At 45.5% G+C, this 18,351-nt stretch overlaps 1 protein-coding gene across 1 annotated transcript in view; it reads right to left on the bottom strand.

Moving 5' to 3' along the window:
* NPEPL1 (aminopeptidase like 1) overlaps nt 1-18,032 on the bottom strand; it is a 71,282-nt gene extending 53,250 nt beyond the window's left edge. Inside the window, exons 1-6 of the mRNA XM_086932634.1 lie at nt 17,801-18,032; nt 9,210-9,395; nt 7,365-7,535; nt 2,974-3,063; nt 2,243-2,324; nt 902-1,044 (exon numbers count right to left, since the gene is read on the bottom strand). Coding sequence (XP_086788760.1) covers nt 902-1,044; nt 2,243-2,324; nt 2,974-3,063; nt 7,365-7,535; nt 9,210-9,395; nt 17,801-17,950 — 822 coding nt within the window. The 5' untranslated portion in view covers nt 17,951-18,032. The remainder of the gene's footprint in view (nt 1-901; nt 1,045-2,242; nt 2,325-2,973; nt 3,064-7,364; nt 7,536-9,209; nt 9,396-17,800) is intronic.
* Between the last annotated feature and the right edge of the window lie 319 nt (nt 18,033-18,351).

The following is an 18,351-nucleotide window of genomic DNA, read 5'->3' as shown; positions in this document are numbered from 1 at the left end:
GATGAGTTAACTAAGGTTGAGCACAATAACAAAGTGAACAATTCAGTAACCAGGGAGGAGGCGAGGCCGCAAGGGGGAGCAATGGGTGGTGCATATTCCAGTAGTCTCTCGACGAGGGCCCTGGCACTTATTAAGTTACAAATTAAGCACTGGAAGCAACAAAACATATGACCTAGACCCAGTCTCCGTTTTGTAGAGGTGTATAAAATACTGCATCTGCATCAGACAAGGCTAGTTACAGAACATTTTTCACCGTGCATGATTTTTTTAATCTGCAGCCTAAACTTTAAATAAAACCCTGCCTCTTGAGAGGCTCCACGGTCTCACTTTTTGTGTCAGAAAGAGGAGTCTCTCTCCAGGTCTTGCAATACCACAAAGTTACTGTCTGCAGCAGATGTTTTAAAAGACTGCGCTTGGGAAGTAAATCTGTTTCCAAAGTTTTTAGACCGTGCACAGAGCCTCAGACTCAGCAGCAGTTACTTAGACAAGACAAACAGAGACTTTTAAAGGGCATCTTTCTGAACAAGGTGTACGTATTGGCTGTTCAAATCAAACTGTTACCAGGTTCTTTCTAACAAGAAAGCAATTTTCTACTTGAAAAACAGTCTGAAAACATGGCCCAATGTATCATCGCTCACCTCTAAATGCTTAGAAAAATAAGAATAGATGGCTTACCATAATAAAATTTGTCTGGAGTCTCCATGCACAACAATAAAATGTAATACTATTTTTTATTTTATAAAAACATCTGATTGGAAAATGTGAACTGCTCTACGTTCACAGAGCATGCACCAAAGAGACAATAAAAATACACTGATTGGGATATATTGAGTGCTATCTTCTGAAGCACATGGGTAATCATCCAAAGACAATACGCACAAGAAAAGCTTGGCAGTATTACCTTTCCCTTGATACTGAGGCCACCAGTGTCGTAGACAATCCCTTTGCCCACCCAAGCAATAGTCTGCGTGGCACCCACGGGTGTGTGGCTGAGAATCACCAAGGCAGGTGGGTGTTCTGCTGCTTTGCCGACACCATAGAGTCCTAAGAAGACAATAAAAGTAGAAATCATGGCTTTATAGCAATAGAAAAACAAAGGAGTCAAGTAAGAAGTGTTATTTTCTGTGAAAATATCATGGGCAGATGATGTATTACCCAAAAACCTATTGCTGCAAGGGTTTTAACAATGGGTATCAAAGGTAAAGCACTTCCAAAGGTACAATTGAAAGTGCTAGTCTGTTAACTTGACATTTCTCTTGGACATAAACAGGACTAACCACAGTGACAGGTCTGCAGTGACAAGAATGGAGCACCCCCCTAGTACTCACTAACTAGAACCAAGGTTTCCCACATAGGCCACAATATAAACAAACACTCTACCAGCCATTCTTTCAAGTTCCTGCTAGAAACAAAATGGACACAGTTATGTTGATTAGTATAGCGAACTAATCACCTGAGGGTATTCTGGTGCTAGGGGGGAAGGTTTGTAGGTGTGTGGTTCCCCAAGGTGCTGAAAGAGCCAGGTCTTCAGCTCCTTGCAGAACTCCAGAAGTGAGGGGGAAGGCTCTGATGTGTTGAGGGAAGCTCTTCCATGTCGTGAGTGCTTTGTAGGAGACTAAGCGACCTCCAATTTTTCTTTTGCAGATGCGGGGTCTTCTCATTTCTCCAGACGTCCACCATTGTTTTAATATGTACAATACCACAGTACACAAATTTGTGTGGATCTGATCCCCAGTCAAGCCCCATGCTCAGAACATGTTCCAGCAATGATGCCAAGAACAGTCATTAGTGATGGACTAACACTGCATCGCTGTACTTTGGATTAAGCCAATTGGCACAGTAGTGCAACAAGGGACATATATTTAAGAATGCTCAAAGATTTACGCAACACAGTTTTTAGCTGGTCCTTGTTTATGTCGTAAGCAATTGCATGCTATATTGAATGAAATATTAAAATAAAGTGGCACAGGAGACCTCAAAATGTGAAAAGAAAACAGACAGTATGGAAAACAATACATAAATCTATCCCGAAACCAGTCCAGTAAGTGTAGTACAAGATGCGTAAGTGAGCGAGAGCAGAGAACAACATTTCTTAATATCCATGGATAAGAACATCAAAACACACATTTTAAATGTTACAGAGATGACGGCAGTAGTGAGAAACGTGGTGACCCCAGTGAGAATCCAAAATATGTTGGTTTAGAAAGATTTGCTAAATACTTTGATTAATAGCAGGACTTACCGCCAAATCCCTTTTCTTTTAATTCTTCATCTCTGATAATTGCTGGAACTATCCCCAGATCCTTCCCGACAGCTTTAATTTCCTGCAAGTTGTTTGCCAAATAATGAAAGAAACAAAAAAAAAGGGGATGTCAAGATTGACTGATGTTTAAATCACAGAAATTTAGTGTTTTGATGAGCAAGAAGGAATACCTGGTACCTGCCATAGTTTACACTGCAGCAAATACTTCTTATTGGGGGCGTGTGCAAATTCTTAATTCTGCTCTACAAATCACGTCAATGGATAAAGTTCAATATTGTCTGTATGTTCCGCATTTTCCAGGTACTGACGTTAAGTCTCATGAATTCACATTTAATCTTCTCAAAGCTTTTTGTTTTACATATTACATAAAACCTATCCCTCGTACACTGAACAATCTCGCTTCAGATTTTTTCTAAAACCATTGTCCAATATTGTAACTTTGTTTTTCATACCAGCTTAGTATTTATAGGAGGATTTTTGGACAAAATATTTTCGCCACTGTTTCTGTGAGAGTTGAAGCATTTCAAGCGATGTCACTGAAGCCTCCCACTATAGAATCTAGATTAAACTTCAAAACAAACAAATTCTCATCCAAGGTTCATCTCTTTTACCCATAAGGATGTTGTATTTTGGGAACACTTGCAAGCATCTTTATCAAAGTACATAGCTATAATCCCAAGGCAACATTATTCGGCAGAAACATTACCAACCTCAATGAAGTGATCAGTGTTCATTTCGTTACATGGAGTGTCCACAATCCGGGCAGCCAATCTCACCCCATCAGCGGCACTCTCCAAACACTAGAAATGCAATAGAGTTATGGAAAATGTTGTCACATAATGAGAGGTAGGATGTTTGAATCATTTAAACATTTTGTGCACCAAAAAAAGAAAAAAGCGGAAAAATAGGGAAAAGAAACGCCTAAATAACAGAAAATTAAGTATTCCCTTTAGTAGGTGTGAGGAAAGACACGCCTAAATAACAGAAAATGGAGTATTCCCTTTAGTAGGTGTGAGGAAAGACACTAAAATACAAATTCATGAAAATAGGAGAAGGACAGTGTGCAAAAGTAAAAGGCTGATCGAGGAGGTTAACAGTCAATAAACAAGCATTTGCAATGCAATGGTCTCGGCATCATTAAAGGTAGAGCTATTGGCATTGCTCATGACATTTTTTTTCTTTAAATAAAAAATAAATGGGCATTGTCATTAACATTGCCAATACACAGCACTCTGCACACTCACCACCACTCTGCACCCCTCACCACTCTGCACCCCTCACCACTCTGCACCCCTCACCACTCTGCACCCCTCACCACTCTGCACCCCTCACCACTCTGCACCCCTCACCACTCTGCACCCCTCACCACTCTGCACCCCTCACCACTCTGCACCCCTCACCCCTCACCCCTCACCACTCTGCACCCCTCACCACTCTGCACCCCTCACCCCTCACCACTCTGCACCCCTCACCCCTCACCACTCTGCACCCCTCACCCCTCACCACTCTGCACCCCTCACCCCTCACCACTCTGCACCCCTCACCCCTCACCACTCTGCACCCCTCACCCCTCACCACTCTGCACCCCTCACCCCTCACCACTCTGCACCCCTCACCCCTCACCCTGCACCACTCTGCACCACTCACCACTCTGCACCACTCACCACTCTGCACCACTCTGCACCACTCACCACTCTGCTGCACTCACCACTCTGCTGCACTCACCACTCTGCACTCACCACTCTGCACTCACCACTCTGCACTCACCACTCTGCACTCACCACTCTGCACTCACCACTCTGCACTCACCGCCACTCTGCACTCACCACCACTCTGCACTCACCACCACTCTGCACTCACCACCACTCTGCACTCACCACCACTCTGCACTCACCACCACTCTGCACTCACCACCACTCTGCACTCACCACCACTCTGCACTCACCACCACTCTGCACTCACCACCACTCTGCACTCACCACCACTCTGCACTCACCACCACTCTGCACTCACCACCACTCTGCACTCACCACCACTCTGCACTCACCACCACTCTGCACTCACCACCACTCTGCACTCACCACCACTCTGCACTCACCACCACTCTGCACTCACCACCACTCTGCACTCACCACCACTCTGCACTCACCACCACTCTGCACTCACCACCACTCTGCACTCACCACCACTCTGCACTCACCACCACTCTGCACTCACCACCACTCTGCACTCACCACCACTCTGCACTCACCACCACTCTGCACTCACCACCACTCTGCACTCACCACCACTCTGCACTCACCACCACTCTGCACTCACCACCACTCTGCACTCACCCACCACTCTGCACTCACCCACCACTCTGCACTCACCCACCACTCTGCACTCACCCACCACTCTGCACTCACCCACCACTCTGCACTCACCCACCACTCTGCACTCACCCACCACTCTGCACTCACCCACCACTCTGCACTCACCCACCACTCTGCACTCACCCACCACTCTGCACCACTCACCACTCTGCACCACTCACCACTCTGCACCACTCACCACTCTGCACCACTCACCACTCTGCACCACTCACCACTCTGCACCACTCACCACTCTGCACCACTCACCACTCTGCACCACTCACCACTCTGCACCACTCACCACTCTGCACCACTCACCACTCTGCACCACTCACCACTCTGCACCACTCACCACTCTGCACCACTCACCACTCTGCACCACTCACCACTCTGCACCACTCACCACTCTGCACCACTCACCACTCTGCACCACTCACCACTCTGCACCACTCACCACTCTGCACCACTCACCACTCTGCACCACTCACCACTCTGCACCACTCACCACTCTGCACCACTCACCACTCTGCACTCACCACTCTGCACTCACCACTCTGCACTCACCACTCTGCACTCACCACTCTGCACTCACCACTCTGCACTCACCACTCTGCACTCACCACTCTGCACTCACCACTCTGCACTCACCACTCTGCACTCACCACTCTGCACCACTCACCACTCTGCACCACTCACCACTCTGCACCACTCACCACTCTGCACCACTCACCACTCTGCACCACTCACCACTCTGCACCACTCACCACTCTGCACCACTCACCACTCTGCACCACTCACCACTCTGCACCACTCACCACTCTGCACCACTCACCACTCTGCACTCACCACTCTGCACTCACCACTCTGCACTCACCACTCTGCACTCACCACTCTGCACTCACCACTCTGCACTCACCACTCTGCACTCACCACTCTGCACTCACCACTCTGCACTCACCACTCTGCACTCACCACTCTGCACTCGGTAGAGATAATACTAGCACCCTAGCCCGCTCACTGCCTTTTGTATCTGAAACCTGCAGGGACTTTTGTACAGGCTGCATGCAAAGCTTGACATACATACATCTTGGAGCACCTTGGAAGTGTTGCAGCAGAAAGAGCAGTCGTTTTAATTTAAGTAGACTTAGGTCATTTAATATTTTGAAAATGGTTGTACGTCCTGAAGTAGAAGCAAAGATGCTTTTCATTTGCATCAGTTAATGTAGTAGATTCTGCCTGTGCAATGTACCAGCGTGTTTGTGATTGGGTTATTTGCTGTTGTGGGTCTCCAATCACGCTCCTACATAGTTTCTGAAAAAGCTTTCTTAGTATCGCGGCCGCCCCGGAAGTCAGGCACGGTCGCCTGTGACGGGGGCGGGGCCACGTTCAGACCGGAAGAGGAGGCAGGCGGAGTCGTTGCGTCTCGCGGCCCGGGGCTCCTGTGAGCGGTGTAAAGCCCCGGGGCCGCGCCAGCAGGAGGTTGGGCGCCGCGTGCTGAGGTAAGGTAAGTTCCAAAAGGCTGGAGCGCGATTGGTGCACTTGTGTGTGTGTATGCTCGTGTGTGTGTGTGTATGTATGTGTGCGACGGTGACGGAGGGGGAGGGGGAGGGGGGGCCTCGGTGCACTTGTGTGTGTGCGCGCGTGTATGAGTCAGGGGTGGTGTCTCTGTATGTATGTATGTGCGTGCGTGCATGGGCGCTTGTGTGTGTGTGTATGCGCATGCGTGTGTGGTGCTTGCGCTTCCCAGGAGACAGCGCCTGGCCACAGCGCGCGTTCCAGTTACAAATCGCCTGGAAGGATGCGCGTGCCCGGGACTGTCTCCTGGGAATGATAGTCGCTGACAAAAGATCTCGGCGGAGACGCGCTTCCGCGCGTTGACGCCGAGACCTAAAAACCATCTAACCTTTCTTGAATGCCGCTTGCACGACAAACCGTGAGAAAAGGAAACCCCGGTCACTAGGGTGGCAGGACAAGCTTTGCCAAAATAATTGCAGTCTTTGTACCAAGCCACTTTAAGAATCACAGGTGACAAACAGGCAAAGAATCTCTTTAGTACATTCACATGCTAATCACTATGCTAGGAGAAGGCAGTTATGTCCATCAAATCAAATCCCATGAACTTGCAATGGTATTGAAAGTGCATAAGATATAGGCCATTGGCTTCTGACCATTAACAACCCCTTCGTTTTTAGAAGGCCTATAGGCTCTTTATATAAAAAAAAGCTCCAATTACCACAGTATCCCATGGAAGCATGACTTCGGCATACCCAGATTTCAAACCACCATAAACCTGGCTCGAACTGTTGACTTGCGGAGGAAGAGGACCTAGAAACGTCCATCAAGAAGCCCGAGAGATATGGAAACCAACCATAACTCCAACCCAGAACAGTTCATAGGTGAGCAAGCCCAGGGGTATAATGCTTCTCTCCAATATTAAACCTGGCCGAGTTGCCTTCTTCAGGAGCCGCTGAATGAGTATGGGACCGCATTTTTCTTTCAACATTTTTTCTATGATGCTACATTTGAAAAAATAATGTTTATTAAAAAAAGTAAACTACTAAATGATTCATGCAGAAATGCAATGGTTCATTTTAACAGGCAGCCATCTAGCAACCGGGGACCAGAAATGTGGCAAGCAACAACCATAAATTGGACCAATATATGCAAGAAGCCGATGGACAGGCCAGAACAGAGAAGAGGACAGTAAATAAGGACCCTGAATTCTGTTGGTGAAGAGCCAAACATACCTTGAGAGTCTCAACTTCTAGGGGTCCATTGTCCTGTCCTACCAGCAGAAACTCAACCATCACCCTCTTCTTCTCCGTGCGCCTTGATGCACAAGAACGGCGAGTGAACAAAGGGAATGCCCTGGCAATGGCACAGGCAGACGCAAACACTTCTGACCGCTCGCAGACCATCTGAAAAAAGAAACATACAGCAGATAATGGCACAACTCCGAAATAGAGAGGCGTTGCTTGCTTTGTAGAAAGAAACAATATCACAAAAGGAAGCCTGTGGTTAGCATGTCACACTAAAGCCCTCATTCAGACTAGTGAAGAATGTGGAAAATAGCATGCTTTTCCCTCCAATTAAAGGATTAGCACGAATTGTATTCACTCCCAAATTTGGCATTTGTTTTCAGGGCATAGATGGAGGGTATTTTGTAGGCAAACCTGTGAGGTAGGAGAAAATGTTTGTGGGGGGCTGTAGGAAGATGGCCTCAATGAACATTTTCGTCCATTAATCCCTCTTTAAACATGCAAAAGGAATAATCTGGTGCGAAAACAGACTTGATAATGTGAATTTTTTCCAAGTGTTTCTTTGGTTTAAACTCTTAACTGGAAAATATTTTATATAGAAATGACAATAAATATATAGACTACTGCACAAACATTTACCACCAAAGTACGAGGGATAAATAAATGGTTTATAACATATGCTAAAACTCATCTTCAAATAGTCTTTTAAATTCGTTCAGAAATAAGTTTTCTGTTTGAGATTTGCCACGGCCTTTGGTTTGTCAATTTATAGGAGTGTAACGCCATATTTTGTTTCTGTAAGTCTGGCATAAAAACAGAACTTCCTCCAGCTAGTTGTACTTTCATCCGTGTTGTGCTCGTGTGTAAGCAGTTTTAACAAAGCACCAGATCATTGCTTAAGTCGAACACAACTGAACACAGCTTTAAATAAATCTACATCAACTCAGAGTGAGCTTTAAAAAGTTAATGAGTACTCATCAATTTCTCAACAAAAAACAAGTTGATGGGCCGTTTAATTTTTAAATACGTTTTTAACATCACATATAACGAAATCCCCAACCTTACCCCGGCACAGATAGAAAGTAAAAGTAGAAAAGTTAAGAGAACTGTAGCTCCTGCTCGATAGGAACCAACCACCCCCGAATTTGCAACCTCGTTGTAACTATCGCTAATCTTATCTCATGTATTCTGCCTACTGTTCAGCACTATCTGGGTCGGAACTAGCTAAATCCCATTAAGTTCATCCAGACGTTCAAAATAATACGTTATCCAATGACCCACAGCAGTGTTAGTGCCTTCACAGAAGCTTGCCTCTGACTTAACTCTGGCTTCAGTTGCCTCTTGATAAAAGCTCCGTGAATTGCCAATTCTCCCACAGGAACCAGACACCGTTTGACAAGGCATGTATGAAAGTGTGACACCTCGTTCACTCCTCATGACTCAAACACACATAAATGCAGTGTCATTCTTGGAGCAAAAAGATCCAAGCCTCCTCGGACTTTCACACATCTTGCCCAATAGGACACTCTCCCATATGTCTTCCAAGCAATCCCACAGATATGCTCTGGTCTGCAACCAGTCTAAGAAGGCCAGAGTGTTACAGTGCCACAAAAGCATCAGCTGGGAGCAATACAAATGACAATGAACTGCAACAATAACTTAACATATGACAATCTGCCAACAGTCACCCACATTCCAGTAAAAATGAACAGGAGGCAAAAACTGGGGCAAGGTCACAGATATGAATGAGCCTTGCCTTACAATATACAGAGCTGTTTTTTCAGTTAAGGAACACATACTTGGTGTAATTTTGATTTAATTGAAGACACTTACAGCGATGCACCGGTTGGCACCTCCAGGAAGGCAGTTCCGGATCAAGCGAGTGATGAACATAGCTGCAGATGGGCTATTGTGTCGACTGACTTTAGAAGGGAGAGCAGCCACGATGGCATGGTTCAAGTAGAGGGGACAGTTGTCTGTCGGGTTGGGTGTCAAGGAGCCCAGAGCTGCCTGCCATACCTGAAAATTGAAGAAAGAGCAGGATTGTTCACAACTGAGAGCAATCAGAAGTGGATGAAACATACCAACCACTGAAACTCAAATCTGATCCCCAAGACTCCATTCACTCGATTCATATACCAGCATCAGTATGCACTCAAAAAATATTCTCCATGGGTGTCATAGCCACCAACTAATTCAGGTTCATCTTTGAGACAACTGGCTAAGAAGAAGTTACACTCACCTTTGGTAATGATTTTCAATTGGATACTTTAGCTGCATATTCCTCAAATGAATTTTCACCAGTTCCTAGTTTGCATACAGAATTATGAAAGCATGTGCTAGGAGGTGGTACGGTTGGACTTCACAACAATCTTGCGTCAACCCAGGAGTGGCAGAGTCATATGTAGGCACCACCCCTGCTTGCTGAAGTCATATGTCCTCTTCCAAATGCTAAGAAGTAGATCCATCAAGACAAATTGAAAGTGAAAATGTGCCAAAAGCCTTAAGATGTGCAGATGTCGACTTCACTGAACGGGGAGGTGACGGGGCAGAGATGTATCTGTAGTTAAATAAAGTATCCACAAGTGAGGGTGTTACTTAAGGTTATAAAAGTTGTCCTTCTGATGCCCACCAAAAGTTCATCACCCTTATAACAGATACCCGGTGCTGGAGTTGTTAACCCGTGGCAGAAGCCGAACAATACCAATGATTTTGCAGTGGTGGAGGGCAGTTTTGTTACTGAGGGCTGGTTTTACAGCAGTGCTGCAATATCGACTCCCAGTAAAACAAGCATTGGTAATGCATCCGTTTTGCCTATGTAATGAATAAAGAGCTGTTTTCATCAATCATCGTCCAGGAGAAGTAAAGAGCGGAGTGGAGAGGATGTGGCACAGAGGCCAGAGCTGCCGACTCGAGAGCTGGGGATCCCAAGTCTCGACGATGCCACAGTAACATCCTGTGATTCTATGCAGATCACTTAAAACTCTCGGGTGATACAGTTTTATATAAATATGCTGCAATAGTAAATGGCAAAACTTTATAAAAAATATGGTTCCACCAAAGCGGATGTTAACAGTATTCCGGCAGCGGGAAACTGATAAGAGAAGCAGACGAGGAACAATCTATGGTAAATGCAGGAAAATATGCTACAGCCAATAGAAATGGAGGTAAGTGGCACACACAGAAACCAAAAGAAGCCAGGACAAAGAGGAGGCCCTTTTAAGTTTATATTAAAAACAATACATTTCTCAAGCACTGTACATACGAAACCTAAAAAGCAGCAGTGCGTTACACTTGCGCCCCCCTCCTCCCCATCGGGGGCTGGTCTGACAAAATTGGCAGGGTTGCTTTGAGTTCCCATTCTGGCCCTGTCCCCCAGTTGTCCAGCTGGTGGCCTGGAGTTCATGAATGACATCATGGAGGGTCAGCCACAAGAATTCGAATTTTCTGTATTGCTCCTATTTAAAAAATAAATACAGAGAAGAAACATTGTTTTCTGTCTGTATTTATCTTATTAAATCAGTGAAAAATATACATAAGTCAATATATCTTCAATGGAGCAGAATAACAAAATGTAGAGAGTGGCATACAGAAGAAACGAAGACTTACGCTATTTAAATGTTAAAAATGAATAGCCCATGTAAAATTTCATAACCCACATTTCTGAACTGCTTCGAATACCTCTGTCATTTTACTGAAAAAGGTAATGTTCCCATGAAGGCACTAAACATCTGTGGGGCTAGTCTGACTTGCTTAGCATACCAGGATAGGAATAGATCATTTCACAAATACTCAGTTCGAACCTTTTTTTTTTTTTTAGGTAATCTGGGTACAAGACTATGATTTAAAATACATTATTTGGCCCCATATTTTTCAAGAATTTCTCAAACCCTCTGTCAAGAAGCGTGGCGCGATTGCTTGGTGCAATCTAGGTCAGACATTTACACCATACAACATTCACGGCAACCTGACAAGTCCCATAACTTTGAAAATTAACAGCCTCACTGACCACTGTGTCCCTTGAGGAGCATTTCAATCTCTGGCACAAAAGTCTGCCTTAGCTAATGTGAACGAGAGAGAGAATAACCGTTGGATCAAATACAATGTTTCTGGGGAGATAGCCAGTGTTATAAGGGGTGCTTGCCACGTTTGGGGAAGTATGGGAACCATCCTCCACTTTATTGTGTGTTAAGCGAGGGGTCTCCGTCTCAAGCTTCAAGGGATTAATTCAAACTCATTCTTTGAAAGGAAGATCAGAGTATCAGGCTTTTCTGTCGTTGGGAACCCAACACATACACCACGCGATGGGAAAGAAACAAGGTAGCGTGCATAACGGCTGACCACATTATATGTTCATGCTTTGGGTGGAGTAGAAGGGCATCTAGCTCAAAACCCCGTAACACCTCAGTAACAGTCATATTTCAGACACCATTCTACTTGCCTCATTTAGATCACACACATTTACATCCCTGGTCTTTGGTCTGCTCTAGTCGCATACTTGGTTATATTATGTGGCCAAAAAGATAGGAATTTTCAGGTGTCAAAAACACACACACCATAAATGGCATAGCACCACTTTTTGACAATATGCAGACATCATTGGAAATTGCATCACTAGCTGGCATGTAGAACAGAGAAAATAAACGACAACACATATATAAACTTTGAGAGCTGTGGCCAGTATTAAGCATGACCACACTTATCTGCACCAGTAAACATACGCAAGCACTGTCAATTAGTAACTTCAGTAGCTCCTGCGAGGCTTTTATTTCAAAACACTGGTGGGCCTCCTGATGGCTGTTGGTAATTATAACTCTGGTCATGGGGCCAACTTAACATGGTAATGCAATGTGCAGCTCCCCCATAAACCTTCGGTTTACTAGGTAGTAGTATTGACAAAAAGGCGAGCCCCACTGCTTAAATGAGGAGACCAGAATAGTAAGCAGCTAACTACAATTCTTCAGCTCAGTGGGCACATCGTTAATGTTAGTCTTTTCCTAAATATTACTCCATTTTCTTTGCAAATGTTGCAGCAACAGGTCTGCAGGGATAGTCTAAAAATGTGGCCAATCTCACACCAGGTGAAAGTTAATTTCATGTTCTTGTATGTGATTGGCTATTTGGTTTTAAGTTTCATGGTATAAAGGTGAATCGAAGGGCTTGGAGGCAGTTTTATGCAGTGCTTAATTTGTAAATAATAATATTAATAAGAAAGAACTAGGGCTCTTCTCAGAAAGCTATTGCAGCATGCACCACTCACTGCCTACAAACCAACACTCTCCTACAAGTGTCACAATTCAGGCTATTCCAGTCCACCCAAAGCTGTAGGAAAGGCCTATTGATTTGTTTTATGTATACTCAGTAATGAAACCAGGTGCGCTGTCCTTGGTGCGGATGTTAAGAATTAAAGTGTCGGTACTGAACACAAGAAACCACCGGCTCAAATTAAGCACTGGTTTTATATTGCTGGCTGTGATCAGTCTCGAGCTCCAGGGGGAACCTGGACTCTTGTTCCCTTGGTACTTAGGACAGTGCTTTAAATGGGCCGGTACAGGTGCTTTAAATGGGCTGGCACTGAGTACCGGCACTTTTTAGGTCTCCGACTAGCGAATGCTGCGCTTGCGCAGTCTCGCTGGGGAGAACTGATGTTTTCCAGAGTGGGGCTTGAACCCACCCCTCTTCTCCTATGGCTGGCTTCCTAAACGGAGGCCAGCCATTGGAGGAGAGGGGTGTCACTCCGTTTAAGCCCAGTCTTGTTGGGATTCGGGGTGTGTTTTTAGGTTCTTTCTCTTTTCTTTCTGTCCTCTTCCCATTGGCTGGAATTTTACCTTCCAGCCAATGGGAAGAGGAGAGTAAGAAAAACACGCCCCCGAATCTGAAAATGACGGGTCTTTTCTGAGAGTCATTTCTGCGGAGAGAAGCAAGGGAGAACGTCCGAGTCCGGTGAGTGCTCGCTTTTTTTTTATTCATTTCCTTTTTCAGTTCGTGGGCATGTTATGAATGAAGGCCTTGTGTCCCCGCCCGCTCATGACCTCGTGCACATGGCTGGGCCCTTCTGCTCCGTCGCACAGCCCTCCCCAGTCAAACTCATGTTGGGGAAGGTACGACAAGAAATAAAGAGCTACCCAGTCATCATGCTCAAAAAATAAAACACGCCACGGGTAAACTGGCACCGTAAGGCACAAGAAACCGTCAATGCTCACATTTTTATTTGAACTATATATCAGAAAACGTTGTGTAAACACACTTATTTTCACTTAGCGCCCCCTCCGCTGCTCGGTTTACGCCTCCATTACGAAAGAAGGGTGAAATCTCCACGGATTAGGTTATTTCCACCTCCTCTCCCGTGGCTTAAACCTCGGCTCTGCCTGATATTTCTCCTCCAGCCAAAGAGGTAACGGAGAAAAAAAGCTGTAAACTCGCCGCAGCATTCCTGCTTATGATTTTGCAATGTAATGGAATAACGTGGTGTAGCGAGAGAGCGGGCGAGAGACGATGAATCATGGGCTAATAAAACCATAGTGCTCCTCGGCTGCACTGGGCTGGCTCTCTTCCCCCCTCCATGGCTTGGCAGCAGCAGAGCGGGTGATTAATCTCTAGGGGGGCATGCCAAACATGCAGCACTGCTATTTCCACTCCCCCACTGAAGAAGAAGAAAAAAAAAACGTTTGTAAAAACCATCAGGGAAACTACCACTCTCGCTTTAGCTGGCTCTGAGAAACATCCTTCCACGAACTGTCTCTGAATAAGAGCCAGCTGACGACAACTTATATATATTTTTTTAAATTAAAGTTAATTTGCCCCATTAAAAACAGCGTCTGACGGATTTAAAGAGACAAACTCTACACACGCGTATTTAATATTACTCTGACCATTTAAGTATATAGCGCTTGCCACAAAGTAAATGATCTCCTTGCAGTTAGTTTCATAGGTTATTAATAACATGCCCGACAATTAAGATTCCCAGATATAGATATATAATGACAGGGAAGGGCAATTTGCCCAGAATAAAACATTTTAGTCTCGATTTCACCCTACTCCCTGTTGATGTCTGCAATGGGTCTTAGTTGTGCACTTTCGATCCACTCTGGAAGCGTTAGAGAGCAGTCAAGCAACAATATTTATTCTCCCCATCCCGAACTTCCTGATTGGATGAGGCGACTTCAGCATTGTCTAGAAAGCAGTAGTCTTATCTTATTACCCTACTCGGCGTACTTACTTTTTATGTAGCGCTTGCATCTGCAATATCAGCAATTCCGACGAGTTAACTGCTGTTGCTGTTATCTTACCTACTGGTACATAATTTATCGACCACTGATGCATTAACGGATGAATAAATAATCAACAGAGACCACCTAAAACAAATATACAATACATATTCCGATGTTGTTGGAATACACTCAGTGTGTTAAAATACCCCTCACACACCAAAAGGGCCCTTGGTGTCATGCTTCATCATCGGGGTCTTCCCGCCCCCGCTGCGGGACGGGGCAGTGCTGCGACAAGCGACTACGCCGGAGCACCTTTTAATTGTGAGTACTATGTGAGTGGGACCCACACAGGAGAGCAAGACTAGTAACCCGATCTTGCCCTCCGCCTCACCCTTTTAACGATACCAGCCAGTGCCTATTAAATAATTTTTTCTAAACACCAGGCCAGGTATCTTTTAATTTCACTGTCTATCACTCCTGACCTCACTGACACTCACTCCATCATCACTCACATAGTACTCACAATTAAAAGGTGCTCCGGCGTAGTCGCTTGTCGCAGCACTGCCCCGTCCCGCAGCGGGGGCGGGAAGACCCCGATGATGAAGCATGACACCAAGGGCCCTTTTGGTGTGTGAGGGGTATTTTAACACACTGAGTGTATTCCAACAACATCGGAATATGTATTGTATATTTGTTTTAGGTGGTCTCTGTTGATTATTTAAGCGTTCATAAGAGGAGGATTAGCCCACCGCGGTGCCTTGTTGCACCACCTCTTCACTCCCTTTTTTGATATTTTTGAGCATTAACGGATGAGTCAGCCTCACGAAGATCCAAAGCCCTGATCTTCAAATTCCATCAAGATCACAGCAGCTAATGATGTACTAAAGGTAAATAAAGGGAGCAAGTCCATGAAAGGCTCACATGAGGCAGCCTCTTCCAGGATGCAGCCATACCATGCAAGCCACAAGGGTTTCTACGATGAGCTTCCCCTCACTGACTTAAGTCGTACATATAAGGTGTTTATATTACTTTCCCAACAAAAAGGGATTTTTTTAAATGCCCCTGTCCTACTTGAAAGCTTGCATTTAAATTGGGAGATTTTACCAGCCCTTGCGTTTCAGAAGCGTTTCCTTCGTTGTGCTCGCTTTTCTTGCCTCTGCCCCTTGGTTGTGCTAGTTTTGTTCTTGCCTCTGTTCCCTGGTTGTGGTCGTTTTTCTTGCCTCTGTACCCTGGTTGTGATCGTTTTTTCTTGCCTCTGTTCCCTGGTTGTGCTAGCTTTTCTTGCCTCTGTTCTCTGGTTGTGTTCGTTTTTTCTTGCCTCTGTTCCCTGGTTGGGGCCGTTATTTCTTGCCTCTGTTCCCAGGTTGTGCTCGCTTTTCTTGCCTCTGTTCCCTGGTTGTGCTCGCTTTTCTTGCCTCTGTTCCCTGGTTGTGATAGTTTTTCTTGCCTCTATTCCCTAGTTGTGATCGTTTTTCTTGCCTCTGCCCCCTGGTTGTGCTCGTTTTTTCTTGCCTCTGCCCCCCGATTGGGCTCGTTTTTTTTGCCTCTGCCCCCTGGTTGTGCGAGTTTTTTCTTGCCTCTGCCTCCTGGTTGTGCTTGCTTTTCTTGCCCCTGTTCCCTCGTTGTGCTCGCTTTTCTTGCCTCTGTTCTCTGGTTGTGATCGTTTTTCTTGCCTCTCTGTGGCTCTGTGTGTGTGTGGCTCTCTGTGTGTGTGTGTGTGTGTGGCTCTGTGTGTGGCTCTGTGTGTGTGTTTGCGTGTGTGCAAATGCAATAGGTCTCACATTTGCGAGAGATTAAGCGATTACTCTCTACTACTCTCTAATGCTTACCTATTGCCATTGTAAATGACAATACCATATATTTGTGTGGCTGTGTGTGTGACTGTATGTGTGTGGCTGTGTGTGTGTGTAGGGCTGTGTGTGTGTGGCTCTGTGGATGTATAGGGCTCTGTGTGGGTCTGTGTGTTTGTGTGTGGCATTTGCGAGAGATTAAGCTATTGGCATTGTAAATGACAAAGCCATTTTTCAAGCCCAACACATAAATAAAAATGTTGTAATTAACAATGCCAATAGCTCTAACTTTTGCAAAGGCGAGACCGTTGCATTGTAAATGCTTGTTTATTTTGAGAGGGAGAGTACCTGCACTTCTCAAGCGTGACGTGATACTTTTAATTGGAGAGTACCGGCACGTCTCAGAAACAAGCAGGTACTCTGTGACAGAGTACCTGCATTTCTATTTTTTCATTTCAAGCACTGGCTGGCAGTCACAGAGTACCAGCACTTTTTTCGCCCCTTGATTACTGAACTTCTCCTCGGACAAGGAGTGTACCGGTACTCATGGGGGCCTTGCTCCTCTCATTTTCTCGTGCCTCAGGAGCACTTTTCACACGACCCGCTATGATTCTGCAATCCTGGGCTGAGTTTGCACAGGAGCCCAGAACAGCAGCAATCTTATCGTTCTACTCTGCAAATCTTCCACAGAGGCGTGGTGTTTGGTTTACCCTTTGATCTTGCACAGTAAGAGTTGAGAGTCCACCATAAAGGGAATGGACGAGGGTGTGGGGGCACATTCTTAAAGGCTGTGCAGCTTTTTAGCATGTCCTTTGTTTTAAATGACTGAAAATGTTAGTTAATCAGCAATTTAAATTAAGTATTTTACTTGAATGTAAATCACAGACCTTGCCAACAATTTTATGATTACCCTCAAACAAACAAAAAAACACCTTAAAGGCAACAGTTTTTTTTGGCTTGGTGCATTTAACAAGCTTGTTTCGTATGGGAAACCATGCATAACCCAAATGCGACAGCAGGTCGGTGGAATGTCTTACACTTTGACAGTTCTGGATTTTAGGTGCTTTTGCATGCTGGGACTTGTAGTCCCCCTTTCTCATAAGTAAGGGTTTCAAAAAATTCCAGCATGCATACCTTTGATGGCAAAATTCAGAGACCCTTATTAGTAGATGCTTTGTAAATGATTAGGGTCATAACCACTGGATAGATACTACCGAAGAGGAAGATAGGTCAGAAGTGTGGTAAAGTTCCTAGGTGGAGGAGGCTTAAGGCATTTTAAGACGTCTGGAGCAGTGGAGCGATGAGGTGTAAATCTCGTACTCACAGGACAGGTGAGCCCCAGTCACTCGTTAAGGCTCGCCTTCCTTCTCTTCGACCTATCGGTGGTATACTAGATGCACACTCCCTCCCATATGCCTCTCACCTCCTCCTGTACCCGGGGCTGCAGCTTCCCTCTCAGCTGGCTCCACTGTAGCCGCTGCAGGTGGGGCAGCTGCCCAAGGAGCAGCAGCGGGCGGCTCTGGAGGTCGCCATCCCCAGCGTCCGCCACAAACTCCAGCGCCACATTCGCCATCTCTCTTCCCCCAGCAAGCAGGAAAGACTGTCCTGTCACTTTTCTCTGCGGAAACGGTCTACTACTACAACCGGAAGATAAAGGCAGTGCGTTCCAAGCCTCGGTTCAAAGCAAACTATTCATTGTACGCTACAGGCATGAATGTAAAGCGAGGCTTGGAACACACTTCCAATCCTCTATCAGCTGCTCTGTCTTGAAAATCATCATCTCGCCACGAGGGACTCTCCAACGTCTTGAAGAAAACAAGTCAGCATTTAAAATAAAACGAAACTGAAATATCATACGGCATCTTTACCCAAATAGTTGAATGAAACGTGTTAATCTTTGTAAACGGTGCCGGACACGGGAATGATGCACTCCGGGAGCCACAGACTGGAATTTGGGTGCGCAGAAAAGAGCTA

The sequence above is a fragment of the Lissotriton vulgaris genome, chromosome 7 (genome assembly GCF_964263255.1).
Source record: "Lissotriton vulgaris chromosome 7, aLisVul1.2, whole genome shotgun sequence".
Lineage (NCBI taxonomy): Eukaryota > Metazoa > Chordata > Amphibia > Caudata > Salamandridae > Lissotriton > Lissotriton vulgaris.
The sequence above is the reverse complement of the archived record's forward strand: the minus strand, read 5'-3'. Positions and strand labels throughout refer to the sequence as shown.